The sequence below is a fragment of the Cannabis sativa genome, chromosome 2 (genome assembly GCF_029168945.1).
Source record: "Cannabis sativa cultivar Pink pepper isolate KNU-18-1 chromosome 2, ASM2916894v1, whole genome shotgun sequence".
NCBI classification, from domain to species: Eukaryota; Viridiplantae; Streptophyta; class Magnoliopsida; order Rosales; family Cannabaceae; genus Cannabis; species Cannabis sativa.
Window position 1 is genome coordinate 62,841,358 of NC_083602.1, and position 12,451 is coordinate 62,853,808.

The 12,451-nt window shown below is 35.6% G+C and overlaps 1 protein-coding gene across 3 annotated transcripts; it reads right to left on the bottom strand.

Annotated features, from left to right (window-relative positions):
• Positions 1-4,599: 4,599 nt before the first annotated feature.
• Positions 4,600-10,469, bottom strand: LOC115718547 (telomere repeat-binding protein 5). 3 transcript variants are annotated; one of them, XM_030647346.2, is made up of 10 exons: positions 10,125-10,469; positions 8,602-8,802; positions 7,657-8,500; positions 7,326-7,532; positions 7,167-7,229; positions 6,989-7,068; positions 6,456-6,697; positions 6,006-6,323; positions 5,787-5,850; positions 4,600-5,104 (listed from the first exon to the last, which is right to left on the bottom strand). In XM_030647346.2, exons 2-10 carry the CDS (start codon positions 8,680-8,682, stop codon positions 4,934-4,936), a joined length of 2,070 nt encoding a protein of 689 aa, XP_030503206.2. In that variant the 5' UTR covers positions 8,683-8,802; positions 10,125-10,469; the 3' UTR covers positions 4,600-4,933. The 3 variants fall into 3 exon arrangements, with proteins under 3 accessions (XP_030503206.2, XP_060966723.1, XP_030503207.2); XM_061110740.1 differs by having other exon boundaries at positions 9,418-10,459; XM_030647347.2 differs by having other exon boundaries at positions 7,407-7,532; positions 10,125-10,458.
• Between the last annotated feature and the right edge of the window lie 1,982 nt (positions 10,470-12,451).

Genomic DNA, 12,451 nt, shown 5'->3' on the forward strand with positions numbered 1-12,451 from the left:
TATGGCAGCCACTTACAATGGACCAGAAACCATTGCAGTAGGAAATGGTAAGCAATTACTAATAACTCACATTGGTCATACTTCATTTCCCTCTGCATTACCCTCTAAACCAGTTCAATTGAATTTTGTTCTCAATGTTCCTCACATGACTAAGAACCTTGTAAGTGTTTCTCAATTAACTACGGATAATGATGTGTTTCTTGAGTTTCACAAATCATGTTGTTTTGTTAAGGACAAACAAACAGGGACAGTGCTTCTCAAAGGGAGAACTAAGGATGGCCTATATCAACTTGGTGAAGTTCCCAACACCACACTTGAATGCAATCTTACTACTCTGGACAAAAATTCTGATGTAAACAATGTTTGTACTTGTAATTGTCACACCAGTACCCCTGTACCCTCTTGTAATGTCACTGATATTAATAAAAATACATGTGATTCTTTTACCAAGTATTCGAATCAAGTGTTTCATACTACCAAGATCAATGACATTAACAATTGGCATTGTAAACTAGGCCATCCTGCATTAAATACCCTTACCAAAATTCTCCCACTCATATCATATACTGGTTCTTTAAAAAATTTGCACTTCTGTAATGCTTGTCACCAAGGGAAGAGCCACAAACTCCCTTTTACACAATCCACTAGTCGAGCCAATCAACCTCTGGCTCTCATTCATACCGATTTGTGGGGTCCCTCCCACATTGAATCTAAGGAAGGATTCAAATATTATGTGCATTTTTTAGACGATTACAGTAGATACTGCTGGATATTCCCACTAACCACACGAAATCAAGCTTTTGATGTGTTTATAAAGTTCAAGAGCCTTGTGGAGAAGCAATTTCAAGTTCCAATCAAAAGTATTCAGGCTGATTGGGGAGGAGAATATAGACCATTTGCTCGATTTCTAATTGATCAAGGAATCCATTTCCAACACCCCTGTCCAAGAACTAGTGAACAAAATGGCCGTGCTGAGAGAAAGCACAGACACATCACTGAAACCGGCCTCACTCTATTGGCTCAAGCTGGCTTATCTATGGAATATTGGTGGCATGCAATGTCGTCTGCAGTTTTCACTATCAACAAACTACCTACCCCTGTGATAGGAAATATTAGTCCTTATGAATGTCTCTTCAAGAAAAAACCTGACTATAATATCTTGAAACCGTTTGGCTGCTGTTGCTTTCCACACATGAGGCCATATAATCATCATAAACTGGAACTGAGATCTCAACCTTGCTTGTTCTTGGGTTATTCAACTCACCACAGAGGGTACTTGTGTGAACACCCTGATGGGAGAATCATCATTTCTCGACATGTTTCCTTCAATGAAACAAATTATCCAGCCCAACTTGAGTCTCCAGTAGCTGACAACCAGCAGGTACATGATTCTCACTCATCTCCTTCATTTACTTTTCACACTTCCCATGGCTCTCAATCTAATCCTAATATTTCCTCTAATGTGCATGCTCCCACTGCTCCATCAACCCGAGTTCTCCACAATCCAACAACTGTCCTACACACGGTTGACAGCCTCCCACAAACCAGAAACATCAACACCAGTTCCACCACTATCCCACCACATATATCAACTCCACCAACCATTCAACCAATAGAAACCACAAATGACTCTCCCCAGCCACCTATACCAATCACAAATAACCAAACCATGCCACCTGATATATCCACTCAACCTTCTACACAGGTGTTGCAACCATGCAATGCCACCAATGTCCCTCCCTCACCATCTACCATAAATATTAGGACTCATCCTATGAAAACCAGAAGTCAAAATGGGATAACTAAACCAAAATCATACTTAGCCACTAAATTTCCTCTTCCTGAAGCTCTCATTCCCTCTGAGCCAAAGAATATTGCTGCTGCAATCAAAAGCCCCCAATGGTTCAAAACAATGCAAGATGAATATGCTGCATTAAAAAGAGCAGGTACCTGGTCTCTTGTTCCTTACAAACCAGGCATGCCGATTATCAGCAATAAATGGCTACACAAAGTTAAACTCAATGCTGATGGTAGCCTAGATCGACTCAAATCTAGACTTGTAGCAAGAGGTTTTTTACAAACACCCGGCATTGATTATGAAGAGACATTTTCACCAGTTGTAAAACCGGCTACTGTCAGAATAATACTCACACTTGCTGTCTCTCTCAACTGGTCTGTCAAGCAATTGGACATTAGCAATGCATTTCTTAATGGGACATTACAGGAAACTGTTTTTATGACACAGCCAGAAGGTTTTGTTGACCCCAACAAACCGCATCATGTATGCCTTTTGCATAAGGCTCTCTACGGTCTAAAACAGGCTCCTCGAGCATGGAACCAAACTCTCAAAGACACTCTTACAAAGTGGGGTTTTCAAGTCTCAAAATCTGACAACTCACTCTTCACATATGGCTCGGGTACTCAACTGATTATTTTGCTAGTATATGTTGATGACTTCCTTGTTACAGGACCAAATGACAGTCATATTACCAAATTCATCAGCCAACTACATCAGTCATTCAAGCTCAAAGATCTTGGAAATGTTCACTATTTTTTGGGTGTTGAGATTTTCAGAGACACAACTGGGATGTATCTTTCTCAAACGAAATATATAACTGATCTTCTTATAAAGCTAAAGATGGAAGGAGCAAAGCCATGTTTGAATCCCACAAGTGCCAGTACCAAGTTGTCCTTAACTGAAGGAGAACCATTTGCTGACACAACTTTATATAGAAGTACACTTGGTGCCCTTCAATATCTTACTCTTACAAGACCTGATGTTGCATACATTATCAACAAGCTAAGTCAATTCATTCATGCTCCCACTACAATTCATTGGGAAGCATGTAAAAGACTTATGCGATATCTCAAGGGCACCATTACTCACGGCTTACACTTCTCACCAGCTTCTTCTTTAACAATTCAGGGGTACTCTGATGCGGATTGGGCATCATGCATTGATGATAGGAAAAGCACTGGTGGTTATGTAATGTTCTTTGGAGGAAATCTAGTGTCATGGTCTGCTAAAAAGCAAAATGTGGTGGCCCGTTCAAGCTCTGAAAGTGAGTTTAGAGCTCTAGCAAATGCAGCAGCAGAGATTAAGTGGCTGGTTTCCCTACTATCTGAACTTCATGTTTCACAAACTCACTGCCCAATATTATGGGTAGACAATCAAAGTGCTGCTGCTATTGCAGCAAATCCAGTATTTCATGCTAGGTCCAAGCACATAGAGATCGACCTACACTTTGTTCGTGATCTCATTCTTGCCAAAGAACTATCTGTTAGATACGTGCCTGCCGTGGACCAAATAGCTGATGCCTTGACTAAGTCTCTTTCAACAGACAGATTCAACTACCTGGTTGCCAAACTCAAGATGTCTCCTACACCTTTTCGTTTGAGGGGGGATGTTAACAAACTACTTAGTGATGTCACCTAAATAACTAATACGTGTCTGTTAATTAGTTTGTTAGAGTTAGTTGATTTCTGTTTTCTTGCTTAACTGTATTCTTCTTGAATGTACTTACTGAATACATATAAATAAAGCAATGCCTACTCTGTTGAGTCAAGGCTTCATTTTCTTTCCTCTGTTTTTCTTTCTTGCTCTTTAGCTTATCAATCTCTACAATGAGAATTATATAAATGTTTTTAAATTTCTTTTTATTACAAGTAGAAAATACCATGTAAAAAACCTTCATTAAGCAAATGTTCTCACCTAATCAGCTTATGGTCTATTAGCATTTTTGGGGTTATATTATACTTTTCTACCGTCATCATGTACGAGTAGTATAATCAATTAATAAAACAGTAAATACTAATAAAAAAATTGACAAAGAATAATAGAATATGTATATTAAACTAATACTAAATTGAGTAATTAAACTAATACTAAATTGAGTAATGCTTAGGAATACCTTAACCACTATAAAATGTGTTATATTATTATTAATGTAAATTAATATCGAATTTGGTATATGTCAAAAATAATACATTTTTAAATTAATAAATAATATAAAATATTATTAATTAACGCAATATATAAATATAGTATTGTGTCCTAACAATAGTATGTTAAATTCGGGTATAATCCTAGGAAATAGCTAATGCATATGGATCCACGTTAGTACTAACCCCATTGTCTGGCATGACACACGTGACGGCACGTGGCTAGCTAATAATACTTAACCTTAGCTACAATACGTTTTCCTTTTTCTTTGTTTTTCTTCTACACTATGTTTGTCCTTTCTTTGACTACTTTGGTCATAAATAATCATAATAATAAATTAATAATGTGTCAAAGCCAACACTGACAAGTTTAAGAGATAAAAAAAACTGCTTTAAGTTTATCAGTTCATTAAGTAAATTTATTTTAAAAAGCCTTACAAGAAAGAACTTACAGCAACAATATTTGATACATTTATATGATGGCTCAAACCATGAATAGCTCAAGCTTGAATTGAATGCGTCTTCTTCTTTCTTCTCTGCAACTCAAATTGATCTATAGTTGTAGCGGAAGAAACAGAAAGAAGACAAAAGAATATTACAAAAAAAAAAATATGAATGGAATATGAAGAGAGAGTGCATCAACATCAACAGCTTAACTTTCGAGGGTCAAATTAATTTTTCCGTTAGCAAATGCTCTTATTCTGTCAAGTGTCTAACCATTTACATGCGCTTGCCTTCTCCCTGCAAAAGGATAAAAGACACCCAATAGCGCAGAGCAACCAAATATTACATCATCATCTTCTTCACACTTACTCTATCCCTTTTTTCCCTTGTCATAATTTTTACATCATTAACAAAATTACACAGAAATAATTATATTAAAAAAAAAAGGTGGGGGCCTCTTCTTGACGGCCATCTAACATCCCCATGGATCCAAATAAGTTTCTTTCTTTCTTCATCTTGTTCTTGATTATATGGGGAGAGAGTTATCTTAGAGGAGAAGGCAAGTCTCAGGTTGTTGTTTAAGCTGTTGCTTGGCTTGGTGCTGGGACCAGTATGCGTGGGCTGTTAAGACCCTGTCCAACAAGTCCTGTGGGACAGGCTCACCTCTCCTTTGTTGGGGTGATATTCTTGCCGTGTGTACTAGTGTTTTCCACTTGTCCTGCACAAACCCAAAAAAGAAAAAAAAAAGTACAGATTGCTCTTTTAGCTTTCTGGCTCAGAAAAAGGAAGTGTTCCAGGAAGAAAAGTAACTAAACAGGTCGAAACTATGATTAGACTGAAGTGGGGGCATGAATCCAGATATGAATATGATCAAAACAGATGACAACAAAGTTTAACAGTCAAGAAGATTCACTTGAAAATGTGATAATAGTGAGATGAAAAGGGTATTATTGTGAGTATCACAACGATGAGGGCATTTTAGTCCATGAGGGCATGTGTGGAAAAAAAGAAAGAGTAAACAGTGGATGTCGTGTACAACAAGAACTCGTGAGATTCCTTGATAAGGTTGTATTTGAAACACGATAAAAGTAAGAAGGCTGGTAAAGCTATCCACTAAACTGCCTAATCACTTACCTGTAGTACAAGCAATTATTTGCCAGAGGCCTAAACGGATTAAACAAAGAAAATGTAACTGGCGGACCCCAAGCACATAAAGTAGACCTTTTTTGGAAATAAAATATAATAATTTAAATTTAAACTACCATCTGTTACATCTTGGATCTTATAGGAGTTTGCGGTTAAAGACTTGAACATTAGCGTGTATGTACAACTTTACACCAACCACATAGCATAATAAAATCAAAAATAAATCATTTAAGTTGGCAAAATAGACCTCTCACCTTCAAATCAACATATGTCCGATGCTTTGCATTATCAAAAGCGCGCAATTTAACATCACGCCACCTGCATATGAGCACAATAAGACTAGTAGTTTAAAAACAGAGTAAATAAAACAGAGCATTAACATCTACTTGACTTGACTACATGAAATTTCTCATATTGAGGGTCATAAGGAGATTGCCACTAGTAAACTTATGGTGATTTTTTAGCTAAATCACCTTCCAGTTCCAAGTTTTTCAACCGCTTGAACAAGTGCTTCCACTTCAGTAACAGAAAATGGACGACGGATTCGACGCTGTGCCATATCAGATCGCTTGGATTTCCGTAGTGCTGGAACCACAGATAAGGCCTCTGCATTCATTTCAGGGACAGTTACCAATGCTTTTGAATCTATAGTACTTTTGTCTACTGATGTATCAGTTGGAGAGGGGGTCGAATCATGATCACTCTCGACAAAGTTACTTAAATTGGCAACATGAGGCTCTGGCAAGACATTTGCATTGGTGTGGCCAACCATTTCCTGGTTGGGTGGATACCTAGTTAAGAGAGCAATTGCAAAGTAAGTTCAACATATCACACAAGCTAAACATTCATAAATATCATGTGTTAATGACGATTACAAAATCAAGACACTAACAAATTTAGAGTATGCAGGGTACTTGTGTTACCTTGCAAGGATCTCAGGTGCATCACCAGAAAGCAAATGTAGAGAATCTCCAGAACACATAGGTGGGGGAGTTTGAGGAGGGTTAGGCTCCAAGGTAAATCCCAAAGCATCCAGCTGCTTGTCTTGAGAAATTCCAGACTGCAGTAGAGTTACGTTGTCATCTCTTACTTTCTTTCCCTGAAGGAGTACGCCAATATGTAAACCGCCTCCAAGTATTGCTGTCACTGCATCCATGACTGTCCTCTGTTGAATGAACATAAATGATCAGTGACACAAATATGACCATGTAACCATCACACAAATAAATTGTATAGGCTGCTGGTCCAACAATAGGTTTAGTGGCAAAAAGGTAAAATCTAAAATTAGCAGAAATAGACATGGATAAAGAATTTGAAACATCACAATCAAAGGAGTAGACATTAGTGAGAACGTCGTTATGTAAACTGTACTTACTCAGCTTAAACATGATAATCAAGAAAGTATAGCAGAAGTATATTTCTCTAAGATAAAACAATAAGAAAATTACGGTTTTACCTTCAGTGAACCAACAGTTGCAGTCTCAGGAATCTCAATAAGAAGCTCTGGCACCCTGAAAGACTTGATCCTTAGCTTCACTGAGTAAAAGAAAAATACAACTTCATATAAGAACCTCTTTCAGTGTCAGCCAATCAAGTCAAAAGAATAATAACCATTCCGTCATAGGTTCTCATACCATGAGAATCCCTGCGTTGGAATGATGTGCGTTGACCAGCAACTGAGCAAGAAGTTCCAGTCCCTGTATAATGACTTTGACTTAGTAGACTGACGAGGTGTCAAAACACTAATAAGCTCTAAATATCAATCAAGAAGAGCCAATGGTTTGGAAAATGACCTCCTTGCAACTTTGCACATGAATCAGAGGCATCACCAATGCTCTTCTCAATTGAGTTAAAAAACCCCTCACTATTAGTACCTCCATCAGATGCCCAAACCGAGCTATGATCAAAAAGTTTCCTCTTCTTGAAAGGAACAGTCATTTGAGTCCTTTGGCGTTTGTAGCAGTCCTTCCTACCACGGCAACTTGGTTTATTATTGCCATCTGAAATGTAAAACAAATGTAATTGTTAGAAAATGCAAAAGACTAAGCCAAGAATATTTCCAATAGAACATAACTAAGAGCTTGTAAAATACAGAGGCCTTTTACATATTGCAGAACCACTCACCAGGACTCGAAAGTGTCTCGTCCTTAAACTTTGACCCGACTTTCCAATATTTAGAAGCCAATATTTTTCTTATCCTTCGGTCTCCAATCCGTGGTACTCGTTTCAAGTACCTGGTTGTGGTGCTGGGGTGGGTACACCCCGAGGATTTTTCGTCATCATCTCTACTAACTACTTTCACATCATCCCTAGTAGAGGGAAGTGATGTCTGCGGGACGTGGTCCCCACACAAAGGTGCCTTTGCACTACTGTCTGAAGTGGGCAATACAAGAGGTTTCCCCTTAAAGACAGTTGGATACTCTGAACTGCGCCTATCAGCTGCAGTGCCAATTAGCACTTTTCCAGTATTATTTGACTCGTCTTTTACAAGTGTCTTAGTTTCACCTTCTAATTTACAGTCACCAGACTCCCTGTACATAGACAAGCCTTCTATTTGGCTACAAGAACTTCCTACTTCATTCTTAATTTTGCTAGCATCAGAATTTATTGCAACTAACCTCTCAGAGCAATTAGAAGTTGTCATTATAGAAGTAAAGCTCGAATGATCATCATTTTTAGGAAATGAAGGCTTCTTCGAGCTGTGGTTCACACTAGGAGCTTGTGATACTTGCTCAGAAACAAAAGGTTTCCTGTCACAACTTCCTTGATCACAAGTTTCCACCTTCAATGCCACATTTCCATCATGCCGATCTTGATCAACAATTATGCACTTGTCTTTCTGATTCGATGTATTACTTGAAGCGGGAGTACTCTCTTTCTCAAGCAATAACTTACCAGCTACAGTTGCCAGCAAGTCAAATGCACACATTTGATTTTCTTCAGCTCTCTTTTTAACTGTACCCCTCCGCTAAAAACACAGAAAAATGGACAATATGAATAACTAATGTTTGAAACAATGGAGAAATTAACAACAGAGCTGATATTGATTGAATAATAGATTGTACTTACCCTAGCTGATCTAGTAGCTCGAGGCATGGCAGGTACTTGATAACCATTGAATCCATAGTCTAACCTCTTCTGCAACACCATATCGGGAAATCATAACACTTATTAATCAATCACAAAGAGATAGCATTCCTGGGGACGTTTGTTCACTACACTAGGGCCTTCACTAGTCACTTTTGATCACAAAGTCCGAAAAGAAACACCCTGAAAGAAGAATGAGACAAATCAATTAGTACGATCAACATAACTGCGAATATAGAACATTAAACATCTATAACACCAACCCTCTATCACTAAAATGCTTAATGTAAGATGAGGAAGGAAAGACATCACCCTCAGCAATAAAGAAATTATATATAATTCATGTCTTAATCAAGATTCAATCTCAAACTTTCATAAATTTTTCATTTTTATAATGGTAATTTGCACAACATCAGGATTTCAAACATTGTCCAGGACTTGAGGTTTAAAGACCACTTCTATCTCTTGAAACTTTTGAAAGCGGAAATGAAAATTAACACAAACTAGAAGAAATATCTATAATTAAACCCCACGACTCTACCAGATCCACATGATCTGCCTATACGAAAAATAAAAAGCATTTAAAAGCCAACCCAGGTAAAAAAAAAATGTGATGACGGGGAAAAAAGTACACAACACAGAAAAGTTGCATTATTTCATAAAAGATGATAAACCCAAGAACCCAATTGTCAAATAAAAAGAATCCACCCAAAAGGTAAGTAAAACAATTTTGATACAGAAGAAAAACACTAATTTGTAAGGAAATCAACTGAATATTATAATTAGAAGAAAGAAAACCTGTTATAATATGAACTAGTATTGCATACATAGCAACGAACAAGGGAAACTAGACGAAAGGAAAATCCTTAAACCACTGCAAAACCCTAAAAGACAGAGAGAGCGGGATACAGATCTATGCAACAATTCTGGGCGTGGACGGAGAAAAGTAGGTAACAATTGGACAAAAATGGATTCAAGAGATTTATTATTAAAAAAAATCCAAATTTTCAGAGATCCAAAATCTCACAAAAGAAAAACCCTGAACTTTTTTCCATCCTGCCCCAGCAATCAGAAGATGATTAGAAAATTGATCATACAGTCAACTTGCTTGAAATTTAGAAACAAAAATGAAATATATTTATATAACCACCCATCGCGGATCAAGTCCACAGAAAACTCCGAAATTTGGACGAAGTATGAATCAACCGGAAAACCCAGATAAAGGAGAGAAGGGAATAAAAACCGACGGACGTTCACGAGAATTTAAAAAAAAAAAAAAAAAAAAAAAAAAAAAAAAAACCAGAATTTGTAGACATGGTGGAGTTATGAAGCTGAATTGCACCAACAAATCACATTTTTCCCTTCCATTTCCTCCACAGATTATCGGGAACTAAACAGGGGTTTAAAGGACAAACATCGTCACAAGAACCCAAAACCCACAAACAAAAACGCAAGCTTTTTGATCATTCGGGAAGCGAAATCGACGAGAAACACGAGATTCTCACCTTTCGGAACCGAATTTCTTCTAAAGTTCAAAACTTTACGGTGGAGAAACAAAATTCAGTGAAATTTTGAGGAGAATGTAGGATCGTGGGATTGTCGGACAATTCAGAGAATAAGGAATTTTCCCTCCACAAAACAAAAATAAACACTTTCCCACTCAATTTTCTATCCCATATTTGCCCGGAAAACAAAAATGATACAATTTTAAGGTTCAAACACAATCCATTTCGGTGATCTTCTCTTTCTGAAATGAAAAATCTCAACCTCAATCTCAATCTCTATCTGATCGCCAAAACCCTCTGAAAACCACCCAACTCTTGTCTTAAACCCCCAACTCTTATACCATTGACCCCTTTACAGGACTTATAGGTAATTTCATTACGGCCAACGGGCTATAGCCGGTTTCATTAAACCACCTAAAGACCGGTTCCTCGCTATCGAGTGACCCACCCATATTTTTAATGTCCTTAAGATTGTGACACGTGGAAATTTCTCTAAATCTTGTGGCCACCTACAGTCTGCTTGATCGAGAAAAACGTTCATTCACGAACAGGACTATTTATTTATTTATTTATTTTATCTATTTTCTTTTATTTTTGTTTCTCACCCCATAATTTTGGATTGGTAGAAAAGGATATCCATTTGTTTTATTCTTTTTCATTTTATTTGCAATTTGTTTTTTCTTTAATATATTATAACTACCAAATAAAATCCCAGTGTTTGGTTATCAAGAAAAAGAACGCCAGTTTGTTCATTTCACATATTGGTAAGTTTCAAAGCAAAAAAAATTCACATATTTTTTCTTTTTTAACTTTGTTAAGGTCCAATTTTGCATAATTAGTTTAACTGCCCACCAAACTCAAACCAATTAAACTCAAACTAATTACAAGGTAGTAAATAATATCAATAATATTTTCCTCATATATTATTAACTATTTTTTTAAATAAAATACATGAATACATAAGAAAATGTCAAATTTCGTAGTCATTACAAAATAAATTAGTTAGTATAAAAAATGGACTGATCATACCAGTTACATTACAACTAAACACCGACTTAATTATATTATGACCGTAAAATTATAGAGTCTAATAATAAACCAAAAATTACAACTTTATTAATTATCACACCATACATATATATATATATATCAGGTAAAACATTGTTATTATAAATTATAATGCCATGCATATTAAAGTAATCATGTAATAAGCAAGGAATTAGGGGTTTTACTCTTATTTTACGTTTATTTATAACTTTACAGTTTAAAATTTTTAATTATCAAAATATATTTATAAAATTTTAAAATTACAAATTATATTTTGTTCAATAAAAATAAAAGAAAAATAACTAAAAAATAATAAAATATTAATTTCACCATATCTATAAAATGTCTAAAAAAAATAATATCATCACAACTATAATATAATATAATTATAAACAAATCATATTTATAAATAAAAAAAATTAAAAAAGATTATAATAATGTACTTTTATAATTTCTTTTCTTTTAAATTTTTAATCTATTATTTAAGTTTTTCTAATAAGCAAGTACAGTAGATATAAAAAATTATTCTGAAAAAAAAAACAAAAAAAGTACAATGTGTATTTTAAATCATAGAAGGTGAAAAAAAATATGGTAGAAAAAGTAAATAGTAAAAAAACGGACAAGTTACAATGATCAAAGGGAAATAACGCACACAAGCAACAACGTTAGATGGTTTAGATTAGAAGCGGTTGTAGAGTTGGAGTAATTTATCACGTGTGGGTACAAAAACAGATCTAAAGGAACTAAAAATATTCAAATTCATTTATCAAAAAAATATATATATAAATATATTCATGTTTATATAATTATTTATTTATTAATAAATTAAAAATATATGCTTTGCTTGTTATTATGGGATGAGAAAGATCCCCTTCTCCTTCATCAGATCTAAAAAGAAAAGGTAAAGGTTCTTCGAATAGGATCCACGAGGGTCACATTCGTCATTTTAACCCTAATGCAGACGTATTTGTATTCGAGCAGTTATCCCGATAAGCATGTTAGATTGTTAGCACACTTTTTTCTTTCTTCAATTTAAAATAAATAAAAATTGGGCACAAAACTTGTGGTCCTCTTTGTTTTTTTAATTTCCTTCTCTCTTTTGGAGTATTTTGCCACGTAGGAAATAGGTCCAAAATCCTACATGGAAAAAGGGAGGGTCTCTATTGGTTACTTTTTAGTCACCATTATCATAATAAGCCATAAAATAAAAAAGGTAAAAAATATATAAATATATTTGAAACGAGAAGGAATATTCGTAAAAGAAAACGTTGACGGTGGAG